The 17,441-nt window shown below is 49.5% G+C and overlaps 1 protein-coding gene across 5 annotated transcripts in view; it reads right to left on the reverse strand.

The window, feature by feature from the left end:
* Positions 1-328: 328 nt before the first annotated feature.
* Positions 329-17,441, reverse strand: part of zgc:66433 (uncharacterized protein LOC321250 homolog) — a 96,455-nt gene continuing 79,342 nt past the window's right edge. For 4 of the 5 annotated variants that reach the window (XM_056300274.1, XM_056300438.1, XM_056300516.1 and 1 more), the window contains 10 exons: positions 13,653-13,811; positions 11,599-11,707; positions 11,062-11,344; positions 7,252-7,777; positions 5,341-6,883; positions 4,992-5,095; positions 3,835-4,045; positions 3,487-3,608; positions 2,825-2,915; positions 329-2,139 (listed from right to left, as the gene is read on the reverse strand). In XM_056300274.1, the coding sequence (XP_056156249.1) occupies positions 1,748-2,139; positions 2,825-2,915; positions 3,487-3,608; positions 3,835-4,045; positions 4,992-5,095; positions 5,341-6,883; positions 7,252-7,777; positions 11,062-11,344; positions 11,599-11,707; positions 13,653-13,811 (3,540 nt within the window). In that variant the 3' untranslated portion in view covers positions 329-1,747. The remainder of the gene's footprint in view (positions 2,140-2,824; positions 2,916-3,486; positions 3,609-3,834; positions 4,046-4,991; positions 5,096-5,340; positions 6,884-7,251; positions 7,778-11,061; positions 11,345-11,598; positions 11,708-13,652; positions 13,812-17,441) is intronic. The other variant, XM_056300357.1, reaches the window with a different exon arrangement.

Genomic DNA, 17,441 nt, shown 5'->3' on the forward strand with positions numbered 1-17,441 from the left:
TGCAGCAGTCACATGACATTGTATGACATCACATGACATGCATGACATCACATGACATGCATGACATCACATGGAGGCTGCAGCAGTCACATGACATGCATAACAGCACACGACATGCATGACATCACATGGTGGCTGCAGCAGTCACATGACATGCATAACAGCACATGACATGCATGACATCACATGGAGGCTGCAGCAGTCACATGACATGCATGACATCACATGGAGGCTGCAGCTGTCATGACATGCATGACATCACATGGAGGCTGCAGCAGTCACATGACATGCATAACAGCACATGACATGCATGACATCACATGGAGGCTGCAGCAGTCATGACATGCATGCCATCACATGGAGGCTACAGCAGTCACATGACATCACGGAGGCTGCAGCAGTCACATGACATGCATGACATCACATGACATCACATGGAGGCTGCAGCAGTCACATGACATGCATGACATCACATGGAGGCTGCAGCAGTCATGACATACATGACATCACATGGAGGCTACAGCAGTCACATGACATCACGGAGGCTGCAGCAGTCACATGACATGCACGACATCATATGACATGGATGACATCACGGAGGCTACGCGCAGCCCCGCTGTCTGCATCGGTGACAGACAACATGCGAGGACTTTTATACAGATACACGGCGTGCAAAATATTTCATCTCAAAATACCAAAATGTGAAATGAAAAATATAATTTATAATGATGATCTGAAACTTGTCCAACACACTCCTCGCTGAATAAAACACAATTTACATGGTTAGTTTATTGTCCATTGAAAATGTTACAAGAGATAGAAAAGTGAAACAACTCGTTGACCTGTTTGTCCGGAGAAGTTGGAATGCAGACGACAAGTCGAGGCAGTGTAGGTAAAACGTTTTACCACAAACCAGGGAAACATATATTCAACTTCTAATAGTCCTGCCACGGCCTCCACTTCCATATCCTGTCACCTGATAACCCCTAGCCTTAACAGAGAAAATACTGTCTATTTCCCTCAAAATGTTGTGCAATTATCACTTGCCTTAAAAAGAGAGACACGCGTAGGACAGGAGGACAACGCTCTTTCCATTGGACCTGACATTCCAACGATAAAAATCGTGGCAAATGAATCTGAGCGCTTCACTCTCGACTTGCATGTGTAAAAACACCCTCTGTATTAGATTTGATCCGGCCTTCCCCCTTCTTCCCTGAAATGTGGATCGATCTCAACGCGGCATAATCTGAGACGTTACAGACTTTGGATATATGTACAGATTCACAAGTGCACAACCGCCTCTGAGCGGGAAATCCTAAAACCACGAGCCCAATACGAATGAGTCTCAGGCACATTTAGCAGACCGACGCCGTTACTCTGCACACGTCATGGCATTTCAGGCTCCTGGGCTGTAACTTCAGAAACAATGGCTCTAATTCATGCCTTGCAACGAGCAGAAAAAACCGAACACACGATAGAAGCAGGATACGCGACCCTTATCTGTTGCGCGATTGGAGGATTAGGAACCAATCGGAAGCTTGATGCTGGGTCAGAAACCAGGAAGTAGAAAAAAAAGAGGGCGACAGGTACTCTGGGTGTGCAAATGTTCTCTGGTTCATCTTGGCCAAGCTGGGTACAACTTTACACACTTAAATTCAGATTTGACACTTGTGAACTGTGTTCAGCGCCCCCTGGGGTGACGGTTGAGTCCAGCGGTGGTAAACTAAACTACACTTCACTCCAGCCGTCACTGCACTATCTGGGGCATCTCGCTCCAGGCTTTGGCCTTCTTTTTGGCGAGGGCCATCCAGGGCGGGTCGTCCTGCGGCAGGGCCGGGGGGGGACTCTTGGACGAGGGTGCGGAGGCAGGGTGAGGTAACGGAGCTTTGGGGAGGGACGGGGGGCTGGTGAAAGAGGGTGCTCTTTGGGAAACGGGTACTGGAGTGGGAGGGGAGAGGGCTCTTTGGGACGGCCGTTTCGGGACGGCCGGGTTGAGCGGGGAGGAGGGCTTCGGGGCGACGGGCTGCTGGTGTGACGGGGCTTTTACAGGCTGGGGTGGCACCGGAGTCGGGGGAGACAAAGCTCTCCGGCCCTCACTTTCCACGACCGCTGCAGGCCTGCAGGTCTCCAACGGGCACACTGTAAGGGGAAAGGAAAAAGACCCAAGCCCAACATACACATACACACACACACACACACACACACACACACACACACACACACACACACACACACAGAGTCTTGAAGAACTGACGTTTATTATGGTATGTCCACATGAAGATTTTTTCCCCAGTAAAATGTGACATTACTTCCTCATATTTTCAGATTTTTAGTGCAATCGCCACATGCCTTTAAATAACTGCACCTCCTCACCCGTTTCCCTGATCCTACCCCTACCTTTTGCAAATTGTCAGTCAGACGACAGCATGTGTCAACAGATGGACAACAGCTTCATCCTGTTCTCTTAACCTTCACTGATTTTTAGTGGACAAACAATTACTGTTTTTTCGATCCAATTTAAGGTTAAATTTGATTTGTTCACCCTGAAATTTTCTTGGGAGAATTAAAAGCTACTTGGTGTAGGTGTAAGGGACACCCAGCCGTGCTCGTCTAGCTACAGTAAGAGTGGTCGTCCATGTGGGGGCAGCATTTCCCTCAAAATGATAAAAGAATGATCAACGTACAGCAGAAGAAGAGGACTGCTGATTGAATAGTCACTTTTTGTTGTTGTATATTTCCTCATAATTTCATATGATGCTCGTGTGTGTGTGTGTGTGTGTGTGTGTGCGTGTGTGTGTGTGTGCGTTCGCGGACGCCCTCTGACCTTTGCCTGTAGAGTCGTGTGTGGTGCTGGGCTCCCGTAAGCCAGAGGAAGTGACATACAGCGGCAAGGAAGATTTCCTCTCTGGCTCCTCCTGACAAAAGACAGACACACACGTCAGCCACAGCCATTCATCAACAGGCTATACACCCCCCCCTCCACTTTCTCCCCAGTTGTATCCGGCCAATTACCCCACTCTTCCGAGCCGGCCCGTCGCTGCTCCACCCCCTCTGCTGATCCGGGGAGGGCTGCAGACTACCACACGCCTCACCAGGGGGATGTAGCGCATGGGAGGATCACACTATTCCCCCCAGTTCCCCCTCCCCCGCGAACAGGCGTCCCGACCGACCAGAGGAGGCGCTAGTGTAGCAACCAGGACACATACCCACATCCGGCTTCCCACCCGCAGACCCGGCCAATTGTGCCTGTAGGGACGCCCGACCAAGCCGGAGGCAACACGGGGATTTGAACCGCCAAGCCCTGTGTTGGTAGGCAACGGAATGCACCGCCACGCTACCCGGACGCCAGGCTATACCTCCTTATCCGATCTGAAGATTACCAACCAATTGCACATTTAACACATCTAGACCTCCGTTTTTTCATGCTTACTGACTCTCTACAATGATCTCACACACACACACACACACACACACACACACACACACCTTCTTGACAGTAGTTTCGTCCAGTGAGTTGTCTTTATAGATCTTCTGTCGCTGTCTGGCCACGGAGATCCAGCTGGGAGAGTCCGATCGATCAGAACCACCGCGGGCTGCTGCTGCTGGGTCTAAACACACCACAACAAAACGGCCACCGGGGTTAGAGCCCGGAAAGGGACACGGGCTTCTGTTTTTGACTCTTTCCATGACCTGCCCTTAGTGTTGGACGATGTGACATAATCTCTAGGGGTGATTTATATGTAGGGGGGCAGTAAGCTGTGATAGCACAGAACAAACACGCAGTGGGGGGGTAAGCGTGAGACAGTCTGTGTGTGTGTACAGACACATCTGTACCTGAGCTGTGCTTGGGCTTCCCTCCGCTGTCCGCCTTCACATCTGGCTTCTTGGGCAGGGCAGGCTTGGTGCCGATCGGCTGGTTCAGGGCAGGCTTTGTGCTGATTGGCTGGTTCAGGGCAGGCTTTGTGCCGATTGGCTGGTTCAGGGAAGGCTTTGCACTCACTGGCTGAGGGGAGGAAACTTTGCTGCCCGCTGGCTGGGCTACAGGCTTATTGAGAGAAAACATGAATCAACAGACGAACAAATAAACCACAACTTTATCACCCACAGTTTCCTTCGCCGGCACTGGGTTTGGTCCATCCACCCATTATCCAAACCACTTATCCTGCTCTCAGGTTCACGGGGATGCTGGAGCCTATCCCAGCAGTCATTGGGCAACATTTCCATTTGATCCTCTCAAGCGTCACAGCCAATGGTCAACTAACCATTAACAATACTGTAGCAAATTCAGGGGGCAGCCGGGAACCGCCACAGCCGGGACGCGAACCCGGGTCGCCCGCACCACGAGAGACTGCGCTAACCAGTCAACTAAAGGGTCCGACCCACTAGCCAAGGGCTAGTGAGTCTAGTCGTTATATTACCCCCCTCCTTCGGGAAGTGCGTCCCCGTGCTTCAGCACTCCAGCTCCCCCCTATTCTCCCCAATTGTACTTGGCCAATCACGCCACTCTTCCGAGCCGTCCCAGTCGCTGCTCCGCCCCCTCTGCCGATCCGGGGAGGGCTGCAGACTACCACATGCCTCCTCCCATACATGTGGAGTCACCAGACACTTCTTTTCACCTGACAGTGAGGAGTTTCACCAGGGGGACGTAGCATGTGGAAGGATCATGCTATTCCCCCCAGTTCCCCCTCCCCCCCGACCAACCAGAGGAGGCGCTAGTGCAGCAACCAGGACACATACCCACATCCAGCTTCCCATCCGGCTTCCCACCCCCACCCTATAGATGCTCGACCAAGCCGGAGGTAACACGGGGGATTCGAACCGGTGATCCCCGTGTTGGTAGGCAATGGAATAGACCGCCACGCCACCCGGACGCCCCCAAATTGCAGTTTCTACTTGCACTTTCAATGACGTCAATTCTGAGTTCAACATAAAAAGGAAGGAACATCCCTTTAAAGACAAAATGTCGACCGCGACAGAGTGAATGAAGCTACCTCTGTGTTATCGTCTTCAGGGGCCAGATGGTGTAGGACCGCCGTCTTCCTCAACCGAACTCCAAACGGGTTCCCTGGGTTCCCCTCAACAATCACCGGGCTCTCTAAGAAAAAAGGAGTTTGTTGAGTGGTTGTTAAACTGGTGTCTGATGAGTTTACCTACAGTCAGATCAAGGTTATTGCCAGTTTAGCAACCGAATCTCACCAAGGTAACCCTATTTGGTCATGAAAAAGATGTCTTTGCCGTCATGTTCCTGGGTGAAGTTCAAACAGACGATAAATCGACATTTGCTGGCAATTATGGCACACACAAAAAAGTGTGGTTAAACACATTAAAGACATTTATTACCCCCTGTGCTTGCAGGAGAAGACATGCTGGTTTTGGTGGGGGCAGTTGTTTGGTCACTCGGGAGTTTGGGATGGGGAAGTCCGATACCCCTGGGTCTGCCGGGGCAAACCACAACATCGGGCTTCATGGCGCTTGGTGGCTCTACCTTAGGTGGCGGGTCTCTCATCGCTTTGGACTCTCCCTCCAGGCCTACAGACCCTGCAACAGAAGGAGCTGAAGAGGAAGAGGAGGAGAGCCTGTGAGCTGGAGAAGAGGGTGAGGGAGGAGTGGCGGGCTCTTCATCGTCCCCACCTCCTGCTGATGAGCGCTGCCAGGCAGGTGTAATAGTGAACCGCACCCTGCTGTGATCTGCGCTACTGGACAGCTGCTTGACTGTTTCTTCTGTGGTTGCTGGAGGAACAACGGACTGCCTGGCCTCTTCTTCTTTGGTGGCTGCTGCAGGAAACAGGTTTTGGGCCTCTCCTTCTCCTATGGCTGGACCAGGATCTAGTTCTGTGGTTGCCATTATGTGAGAGGAGGGTTCAAAGACGTCATCGGTGGATTTTACCCCGGTGGGGGACAGTACGAGCGGATACGTGCCCTGTTCTGAACTAGGAGAGACTAGACTGTCGCTGGTAATGGAGTCATCACCGGTGTCGGCGCTGATCATGCAGGGAACCCTGGCCTTAATCTCTTCCTGCGCTTGTGTCTCGGAGGAACTTTGTGACTCTGGCAAAGACAGAGGAGAAGCTTGGGAGGAGACGGCAGCTTGGTCCAGGACCATTTCGCCTGCATCAATGTGGGCCATTTCTCTTTGGTCTCTCTCTGTGTTGGTCATATCTAGACTGGGCTCGTCTTTACCCACTTGATCCACATCTGGGCGGTCTAACTCAGCGTCGGCTTGGTCACTTCCTGCTTGGTCTACATCTGACTGGTTAATTTCTGTGGCTTGTGTGTGTGCTGGTATCCATCCTAATTCATACATCTCTGTATTCTCCTTTGCTGTCGTCTCCTCTCCCTCTCTACTGTGCTCCATAAAGCTTTGGTTTGGAGCTTTCGGGCTCTCTGGACCTGCAGCGAACAGCTGGTCACACGACTCAACAACAGAGGATTCGTCCCCATCTACACGCTCTTCTAACATTGGCGCTACAACCGTGTCCTCTCCAAGCAGAGCGCCTCGTGCTTTGTCTGCCTCCAGCACCGGTGTGCCCGCTTGCGCCGTTTCATCGGTTGTGCTGCACCTCGCTGCAGCCACCTTGACCGTCTTCTCCTCCTCTTCCCCTTCCAAAGCCTCGACTGCCTCCTCAACTTTCCCCTTCCCCTCCTCTTCTTCCTCCTCCCATGTTTCTTTCTTCTCCACTCTCTCCTGCTCCACTTCTGGCTCCTTCTCTAGCTCAATGGCCTCCTCCTCCTCCTCTTCTTCTTCTTCCTCCTCGTCCTCACACTCTTTCTCCTGTCTGTCGCATGCTCCTATAAGCCTGCTATCATCGTCTTCTTCTTCTTCAGTGCAGAATTCAGGTCCAACTTCCTGTGCCACCTCTCCCTCTTCTTCCTCAACTTCTTCCTGGAAAAGAGGAAGAAAAAGGGGGTACATAGAGAATGAAACAGAAGGGGAGTCAAACGAGGAGGAGAGAAGAAGAACCCTTAACCTTGACCCTAACTTTAGAACTACACCCAAGTCTAACCGTAACCTCAATGTTAACAGTAGCTATAAACCTAAAGCCTTGTCATGAAATAAACCATTTCCTCGTGGGGCCCAAAAAAACCCCACACAAACATATTTCCACAATGTTGCTTGTTTCTGATTTTACTATCCTTATGGGGACCAAATGTCCCCATAAGAATAGTAAACAAAAAAAAACACACTCAATAATCAACTTTCCCTTATCCTGATTTAAATTTCGTCACTGAAAGTAAATCAAAAATACTTACACTGCGGTTTGTAAGTTGTTCCACCACTTCAGCTATCTCTTCATCATCATCATCATCTCTCTCTTCATCTTCTTCACCACTCCTTGTTGCATTAGAGGAGGGGTCCATCCTGCTGAGGGGGATCACTTCCTCTTCCTGGGGTTCGGGGGGCTGGTGATGGAAAGGGTCGTCCACTTCCGTTTCCTCCCCCTTCACCTCCCCCTCTTCCTCTGTCTGCTCTTCTCCTTCCTCCTCATTCTCCACCTCTGCCACTTCCTCTATCTCGAGGGTGACGCCATCTGTTTCCAGGCCCAGCGAGGAAGAGCCACTGAGGGGGGTCTTCAGAGAGCTTAGCACCTCCTGCAAGAAAGAGCCCCCCTCGTCCCCGCTCTCGCCCTCTGCCGGTGCCCTCACGTCGCTCGCGACCTCCTCGTCTTCTCCTGCCTGCGGGGAGTCAGTTTGAGTCCTGCTCTCTCCACTTCCATGAGGAATGCCTGGAAGGTCCAGCAGGTGCTCTTTCTGACCAGCAGGAGGCTCTGGTGTGTCGCTGGGTACAGACGACAGAGAGACGGTCAGACTGATGGGAGGACAACTTAAACAGGGTCAGGTAGGAGGTGTGAAACATTAACACATATATTCGTTCAACGTGTTGCTAAATAACGGTTAAAAAAGTGACAAGTCACATTTGCTCATGTGACACGATTTACGTTTCTTTAACAGCCCCTCCAGTGGAAAAGTCGATTTACCTTTTTTTTTTAACAATCTGGGCGATTTGGGGGCATTTGGGATGGCTCAGGGCCAGTCTGGAGACTCCATCTTTTTTCTTTTTGGATTCCCCCCCAATTGTACCCGCCAATTACCCCACTCTTCCGAGCTATCCCGGTCGCTGCTCCACCCCCTCTGCTGATCTGGGGAGAGCTGCAGACTACCACATGCCTCCTCCCATACATGTGGAGTCACCAGCCGCTTCTTTTCACCTGACAGTGAGGAGTTTCACCAGGGGGACGTAGCGCATGGGAGGATCACACTACCCCCCCCCCCAGTTCTCCCTCCCCCCTGAACAGGCGCTGCCCTTGCACACTAGTGACCAGGACACATCCCCACATGTGGCTCCCCACCTGCAGACACAGACAATTGGGGCTGTAGGGACGCCCAACTGAGCCGGAGGTAACACGGGGATTCGATCCGGTCCTGACTCACTGTGGTCATTAAAGATCCCATGGCACTCATCACAAAGAGTAGGGGGTTCCCTGGTGTCCTGGCAAAATTCCCAACCTGGCTCTCTCCATCTGGCCACCTAATAATCCCCCAGTATGATTGGCTCAATGACTCCTCCCTCTCCACCTCAAGCTGATGTGTGGTGAGCGTTCGGGTGCAAAATGGCTGCCGTGCATCACCCAGGTGGTGCTGCACATTGGTGGTGGTTGAGGTGAGTTCCCCCTTCAACGTGAAGTGCTTTTTGTGCACCGGTGTGGGAGGATGGTGGCACGGACTCGCATTTTCGGCGGCCTCACCCAGTGCCGATTATGCAGTGTCTTTCTATGTCTGCGTCTAAGTTTGTGTCATCGTATGAAGTTTTTATTTTTATTGTCGATTTCGCTTGGCTGGGAGAGCTGGCGCTGGATCGGCTGAGAGAGCTTGGTCTGCTGTGTCCTGTGGGCTCGAGGAGGAGGCAACGGGGCAGGCTAAGCTAACTGCTAGCCCACGGCCCTGCCCGAGAGGAAACACCGAGGCAGTCTGGTGGCGGCCTCGCCTAGCGTTGACTGCCCAGTGTTTTTGTCTGTGTATGTGTTTGTGTCGTCGTGTGGAGTGCAGGGGAGGTGTGTTGAAGGTATCTGGCTGGGATAGCTGGCGTTGGATCGGCTGAGGGAGCCTGGTCTGCTACAGCCGATGGGCCCAAGGATGAGGGCACTGCCTGGAGCTGTGCATGAAGAGGAAACACCGAGGGCGGTCTGACAGGACGTGGAAGCGGGGCAGGCTAAGCTAACTGCTAGCTCATGTAGACCGGCAGTTCTGACAGCCATCCTGGCTGGCGTTCGTTCTCTGGACGGTGTTGGACTGTATTTTTCTGGGTGGACTGTGTTGTACCGGGTTGGTGGACTGTGTTGTACTGGGTGGACTGTGTTGTACCGGGTGGACAGTGTTGTACCGTGTGGACAGTGTTGTACTGGGTGGACTGTGTTGTACCGGGTGGGTGGACTGTGTTGTACTGGGTGGGTGGACTGTGTTGTACCGGGTGGACAGTGTTGTACTGGGTGGACTGTGTTGTACCGGGTGGACTGTGTTGTACCGGGTGGACTGTGTTGTACCGAGTGGACTGTGTTGTACTGGGTGGACAGTGTTGTACTGGGTGGGCTGTGTTGTAATGGGTGGGCTATGTTGTACTGGGTAGGTGGACTGTGTTGGACTGGGTGGACTGTGTTGTATTGGGTGGGTGGACTGTGTTGGACTGGGTGGACTGTGTTGTACTGGGTGGACTGTGTTGTACCGGGTAGCCTGTGTTGTACTGGGAGGACTGTGTTGGACTGGGTAGACTGTGCTGTACTGGGAGGACTGTGTTGGACTGGATGGACTGTGCTGTGCTGTACTGGGAGGACTGTGTTGTACCGGGTAGCCTGTGTTGTACTAGGTGGACTGTGTTGGACTGGGTGGACTGTGTTGTACTGGGTAGACTGTGCTGTACTGGGAGGACTGTGTTGGACTGGATGGACTGTGCTGTACTGGGAGGACTGTGTTGGACTGGGTGGACTGTGCTGTACTGGGAGGACTGTGTTGGACAGGGTGGACTGTGCTGTACTGGGAGGACTGTGTTGGACTGGGTGGACTGTGTTGTTGGCTGTTTTTGCTCTGTTCTCTCTGTTTTTGTATGTTTTTGGTGGTGTGGTTTTTGGATATGTGTTTTTGTCTTTTGTGTTGCACCAGTGCTGTGGGCTTGGGGGAAACGATAATTAATTTCTGTTGTGTACGTATGGGTACATAAGATGAAATGACAAATAAACTGTTCCTGATTCCTCAGTCTAGATAAACCACTATATAAATGTAATCCATCATCATCATCATTACTATTATTGTTATTATCATCATTATGATTATGATTATCATTATCATCATCATCATTATTATTATTATTCATGCCCCAGTTGGACCACTGCCATGCACTTGTCGCTGTTCTCCGAACTTCCCAAAGTTGGCTTATGCAAAACAAAGACACACTAACCCTTCTGAGACAGGACTAGATGTGGTGAAATCCTTCTGAGACGGGACTAGATGCGGTGAAATCCTTCTGAGACGGGACTAGATGTGGTGAAATCCTTCTGAGACGGGATTAGATGTGGTGAAATCCTTCTGAGACGGGACTAGATGTGGTGAAATCCTTCTGAGATGGGACTAGATGCGGTGAAATCCTTCTGAGACGGGACTAGATGTGGTGAAATCCTTCTGAGACGGGACTAGATGCGGTGAAATCCTTCTGAGATGGGACTAGATGTGGTGAAATCCTTCTGAGACGGGACTAGATGTGGTGAAATCCTTCTGAGACGGGACTAGATGTGGTGAAATCCTTCTGAGACGGGACTAGATGTGGTGAAATCCTTTGTCTATACAACTGACTTCACCATAGGAAGCACTGGTGTCTTCAAAACGTGTTGTGGACATTTTAAAGTCACTAGAGTCCGTCTTAAGGTAAATCCGGTCTCCTTTAAACATCTTCTACACATCATTTTAAAACTCGGCGTAACTTCTATGTGTGTGTCTGTGGACGACACAACCTGAGTGATCTGCTGACATAACACACATCACAGCTCAGAGTAACATCTGCTTTCGGGAAATTACCTTGTTCCACCCACAGAGGAGGCTCTGGAGCTGGGCTCGGAGGAGGCCACAGACTGGGCATCCTGGGCTACTCCCCCTGGGACACCCGGCTCACTGTTACAGAGAAGCATGGAGGAAGTGTCTGAGGCGTGAGACACATCCTGTCCTGTTCCCAGCTCATCCTCCTCCTTCTCCCCCTCTTCCTCCTCGTTATCTCTCAACAGGGATCGTCTGGAATGTTGCATCTGCTCGGCCTCCTTTTCCCCCTCCTCCTCCTCTGGTCTCAGCTGATCAGTGGTCACATCTGCAACACAGAAAGGCTGTCAGAATTCAACCTGACCTCATGCCAGGCCAACGTGCCAACGTGCCACCGGGCCACCCAGCCAGTTCAAAGCGTAGCATGAAGCAAAATGAAGCGGACTATAACAGCGACTGAGACCAAGAAAACAGCGCCACATTCCTCCAGTAGGAGACGTTGCTACAACACCTCACACGGTTCGACACTTATCACCGAGCCCTCAACGATTCAAGATCATTCTGGAGACCCAAAAGACTGACCTCCATTCTCCTCCTCCCCCTCCTTGCTCTCCAGAGTATCACTTATGGAGGTGCTCTCATCTGCCTCTTCCTCCGCCACAGAGTCCCCCTCTCCTCTGAGCTCCACCCGCTACAAGGAGAGAAGACATCGCCGGTCATCAGCTACAACAATGGCAACGCCGCCTAATTCTTCTGTCACCGCAGCATTGTTACCGTTCCCTCACAGCACCTGATACTGGGCCGGAACCACCTCGTCCGGCAGATCCGCATAGGGATCACATCCGCCCCTAGACCGCCCCGCGCCTCTGGCCAGCGTGTGGCCTCCTAAAGTCAAAAAGACACTGGGGCAAAAAGACACCGGGGCAGATCCGCGCCATTTGCTGTGATACATCTGGCCCGGTTCTGGCCCACTTCCATTTGGCTGTGTGGGTAGCGCCTCCTCCCTGGCTAAGCTGAATATGACAAATCCAAATTATTTCTTATTTTTTTTGTTGATTCCCCCCCCCTTCCACCCCAATTGCACTTGGCTAATTACCCCACTCTTCCGACCTGTCCTGGTCCCTGCTCCACCTCCCCTGCCGATCCAGGGAGGGCTGCAGACTACCACATGCCTCCTCCGATACATGTGGAGTCACCAGCCAGGGAGAAGTAGCGCATGGGAGGATCACGCTATTCCCCCCAGTTCCCCCTCCTCCCCGAACAGGCGGCCCCGACCGACCAAAGGAGGCGGTAGTGCAGTGACCAGGACACATACCCACATCCGGCTTCCCACCCACAGACACGGCCAATTGTGTCTGTAAGGACGCCTGACTGAGGCGAAGGAAACATGGAGACTCGATCTGGTGAGCCCTGTGTTGGTAGGCAACAGAATAGACCGCCACGCCACCCGAACGCCCCGTCTTATTTTTTGACAATGGGACTAGCAGGGCAGTTTGGACCGGAGGGATCGGGGTGAAAATCAATGCTCGGATGCCATTATGTGCATTTGTGATTGCATGTAGGCATATACCCATTAGTTCTGTGTGTGTGTGTGTGTGTGTGTGTGTGTGTGTGTGTGTGTGTGTGTGTGTGTGTGTGTGTGTGTGTGTGTGTGTGTGTACATGTTTAACTATCCTAATGTGGACCAAATGTCCTCATTAGGATAGCAAAACCAGAAACCACCTACCTTGTGGGGACATTTTAGAGGTCCTGACAAGTAAAAGGGTCTATTTTAGGGTTAGGACTTGGTTTTAGGGTTATGGTTAGAATTAGGGTTAGGCATGTAGGTATTCAGTAGGAGCAAGACGGAATACCTATGCGTGAATGAGAGAGAGGACAGTGGAATGGTCAGGATGCAAGGAGTGGAGGTGACAAAGGCATATGAGTTTAAATACTTGGGGTCAACTGTCCAAAGTAACGGGGAGTGCAGTAGAGAGGTGAAAAAGAGAGTGCAGGCAGGTTGGAGTGGGTGGAGAAGTGTGTCAGGAGTGATTTGCGACAGAAGGGTACCAGCAAGAGTTAAAGGGAAAGTTTACAAGATGGTTGCGAGACCAGCTATGTTATATGGTTTGGAGACAGTGGCACTGACGAAAAGACAGGAGGTGGAGCTGGAGGTGGCAGAGTTGAAGATGCTAAGATTTTCACTGGGAGTGGTGAAGAAGGACAGGATTAGGAACGATTATATTAGAGGGACAGCTCAGGTTGGATGGTTTGGAGACAAAGCAAGAGAGGCAAGATTGAGATGGCTTGGACATGTGTGGAGGAGAGATGCTGGGTATATTGGAAGAAGGATGCTGAATATGGAGCTGCCAGGGAAGAGGAGAAGAGGAAGGCCAAAGAGGAGGTTTATGGATATGGTGAGGGAAGACATGCAGGTGGCTGGTGTGACAGAGGAAGACGCAGAAGACAGGAAGAAATGGAAACGGATGATCCGCTGTGGCGACCCCTAACGGGAGCAGCCGAAAGTAGTAGTAGTAGTAGTAGTAGCTAGGCATGTAGTTTGCGTGGTTAAGGGCTAGGAAATGAATGTAGTCAATGAGGGGTCCTCATAAGGATAGTGAAACGAGTGTGTGTGTGTGTATGTGTGTCTGTCTTACACTAACAGGTTTCCTCTTGTTGCAGGCTTTGTGTCTCAGGCGCAGTTTGTGTTTGGCAGCAGAGTTATCAAGGCAGCTATAGGGACTGGCCGGCAGGCTGAAGTCACCCGGAACGACCAGCAGGGGGCTCACTGCTCTGCTGGAAGTGGCGCAGGACAGCTAGGAGAGTGAGACAGAGGGAGGTAAAAAGAGGAGGGACAGAGGGAGGTAAAGAGAGGAGGGACAGAGGGAGGTAGAGGGACAGGAGAAAAACAGTTTCTGTGTGAGTTTCGCCTAAAAACTAATGAAGCTTGCATCTATAACACTCTATAAGCATCTATAACGCCCATACTTTCCTATAATGTGTATTACAGTGACTAACGGCTGTGGCTGAAGACTGTGAAATAGCACTGAAGTCTCATTATGCATCTCTACAAAACTTCAGCAAAACAAGTTGGCTATGATGCATTATGACATTTGACAGATAAACAGGCTAATGATGACATATTTATAACGCATAAATCCGTTTTAAATTGACATAATGTATCATAAAGGTGGTTATGAGGTGTTGTGACAGCGTATACATGGTTATAATGAATCTTACAATGACTTATAGCTACACTTATAGGGCGTTATAGATGCTTGTAGGGCGTTATAGATGCAAGCTTCACAGAAAGTGTTACCAAACTAACATTTTACGCCTCCGCGTGGCGGCAACGTCAGCCTCACAGGTGATTGCACCTCTAATTAAGAAACGACAGAGTAAGTACGGCAAAGCTCAGTGCTGAATTAAGACACAGCATGTAAAGGTTTGTTGCCTTGGTGGCCAGTGTACCATGAAGTGAAATTACACGATGTTGTACTTTTCTATAAACGTTCGTGGACGGCGTTCCCCTGTCCAGCTCAGCTCCACAAACCCAACCGTCCGCCAGTAAACACGTCTTAACACGGACACTCAGCCACACGGCACACGGTCTGTCTGTCTGTCTGTCTGTCTGTCAGCTGTTCGTTTGCACTGGGAAAGTTCCAGAAAGTCAGACAATCACATCACAAAGTGGAGCCACAGGTCTGAGCTGGGAGACAGACGACACAGTGCTGCATCAGGGAAGCTGATGACATGATCGTCACACAGAGACGGAGAGAAAGAGAGACACACACGGAGTCCAGCTGTATAAACATGGCCGCTCCTTATCAGTAGCACCACCTTCTCTCACTCCGTCACCACTGGACACCTCTTGCTCATTCCCCCCTCTCTCACTCCCCTCGCTGTCTCTCTCCCCCCCTCTCACTCCCCCTCTCTCTCTCGTCTCCTTCCCACTCCCCTCTCCGTCTCTCTCCCCCCTCACTCCCGTTTCTCTCCCCCCTCTCTGTCTCCCCCTATCCCTCTCTCACTCTCCCTCTCTCGTCCAACCCACTCCCCTCTCCCTCTCCCCCCACTCCCGTTTCTCTCCCCCTCTCTCAATCCTGTCTCTCTGCCTCTCCCCCTCTCACTCCCCTCTCTGTCTCCCCCAATTCTCTCTCCCCCTCCCCCTCACTCCCCTCTCTCTATTGCTCACTCTCCTTTCTCCCCCATGCTATCAATCTCCCTCCCCCGCACTCTCTCTTACTCCCCCTCTCTCCCCTCCTACTCTCTCTCCCCCTCCCCCACACTGTCACTCCGCCCTCCTCTTTCTCTCACTCCCCCGTCTCCCCCCCACTCCCCCCCCACCTTCGCTCTCTCTCTGACAGACTCAGATGGGGACTTGAAGAAGCAGAATGTGTTAAATGTTAAAGATTTGGCGGTTTTAAAAAATGAACATTAAAATGCTCACCGGTAAATTATATATCTGCTACACTAGTCACACTGCGGCTGTACTTTCCATCTGTCACACTGTGTCCCTGATGATGTCGTTTACATCATGCAGTGACAAGACTGGTGGCCAGTTCACCTGTGTCATATCGACTTCATTAATACAATTTAACTAAAACATTTAACCACAGTGATGACATCACATGCCATTCTGTGTTACACTACTATCAAAACAACTATCCAGACAACTATCAGAACTATCTAAACAAAACAACTATCAAAAGAGCTATCACTTACCAAAACAACTGTTAAAACAACTATCAAAACAACTATCAGAACAAATATCAAAACAACTATTAGAACAAACAACTATCAGACCAACTATCAAAACAACTATCAGACCAAATATCAAAACAACTATCAAACAGCCATCAAAACAACTATCAGACCAAATATCAAAACAACTATCAGAACTACTATTAGAACAAACAACTATCAGACCAACTATCAAACAACTATCGAAACAACTATCAGACCAACTATCGAAACAACTATCAGACCAACTATCAGAACAAACAACTATCAGAACAACTATCGAAACAACTATCAGACCAACTATCAGACCAACTATCTAAACAAATATCAGACCAACTATGAGAACAAACAACTATCAGAACAACCACCAAAACAACAACCAGAACTATCAAACAACTATTGAAACAACTATCAAAACTATCAGAACAACCATTTGAACACCTATCAGAACAACTATTAGAACAACTATCAGAACAACTATTAGAACAACTATCAGACCAACTATCAGAACAAACAACTATCAGACCAACTATCGAAACAACTATCAGACCAACTATCAGACCAACTATCGAAACAACTATCAGACCAACTATCAGAACAAACAACTATCAGAACAACTATCGAAACAACTATCAGACCAACTATCAGACCAACTATCGAAACAAATATCAGACCAACTATAAGAACAAACAACTATCAGAACAACCATCAAAACAACAATCAGAACTATCAAACAACTATTGAAACAACTATCAAAACTATCACAACAACCATTTGAACACCTATCAGAACAACTATCAGAACAACTATTAGAACAACTATCAGAACAATTATTAGAACAACTATCAGACCAACTATCAGAACAAACAACTATCAGACCAACTATCGAAACAACTATCAGACCAACTATCAGAACAAACAACTATCAGACCAACTATCGAAACAAATATCAGACCAACTATCATGACAAACAACTATCAGAACAACCATCAAAACAACTATCAGAACTATCAAACAACTATTGAAAAAACTATCAAAACTATAAGAACAACCGTTTGAACACCTATCAGAACAACTATTAGAACAACTATTAGAAAAACTATTAGAACAACTATCAGAACAACTATTAGAACGACTATTAGAACAACTATCGGAACAACTATCGGAACAACTATCAGAACAACTATCGGAACAACTATCGGAACAACTATCAGAACTATTAGAACAACTATCAAACATCTATCAGAACAACTATCGAAACATCTATCAGAACAACTATCGGAACATCTATCAGAACAACTATCGGAACATCTATCAGAACAACTATTAGAACAACTATCAGAACAACTATTAGAACTATCAGAACAACTATCAAACATCTATCAGAACAACTATCGAAACATCTATCAGAACAACTATCAGAACAACTATTAGAACAACTATCAGAACAACTATCAGAACAACTATCGAAACAGCTATTAGAACAACTATCAGACAATTATCAAAACAAGAGGTTTGATCCCCAAAAGGTCTGCGTGTGCCTTTGAACTAAGACATATGTTTATACTGTGTACTTGACTGTGTACTTGACTGTGTACTTGACTGTGTACTTGACTGTGGGGTGTGATACTGTGTGATGACGCTGACCTGAAACCAATCGATTCATTTTCTTTGACACGTGGGCCTCTCACTAAGACGTTTAACCT

The sequence above is a fragment of the Lampris incognitus genome, chromosome 1, assembly GCF_029633865.1.
Source record: "Lampris incognitus isolate fLamInc1 chromosome 1, fLamInc1.hap2, whole genome shotgun sequence".
In the NCBI taxonomy this organism is placed as follows: domain Eukaryota; kingdom Metazoa; phylum Chordata; class Actinopteri; order Lampriformes; family Lampridae; genus Lampris; species Lampris incognitus.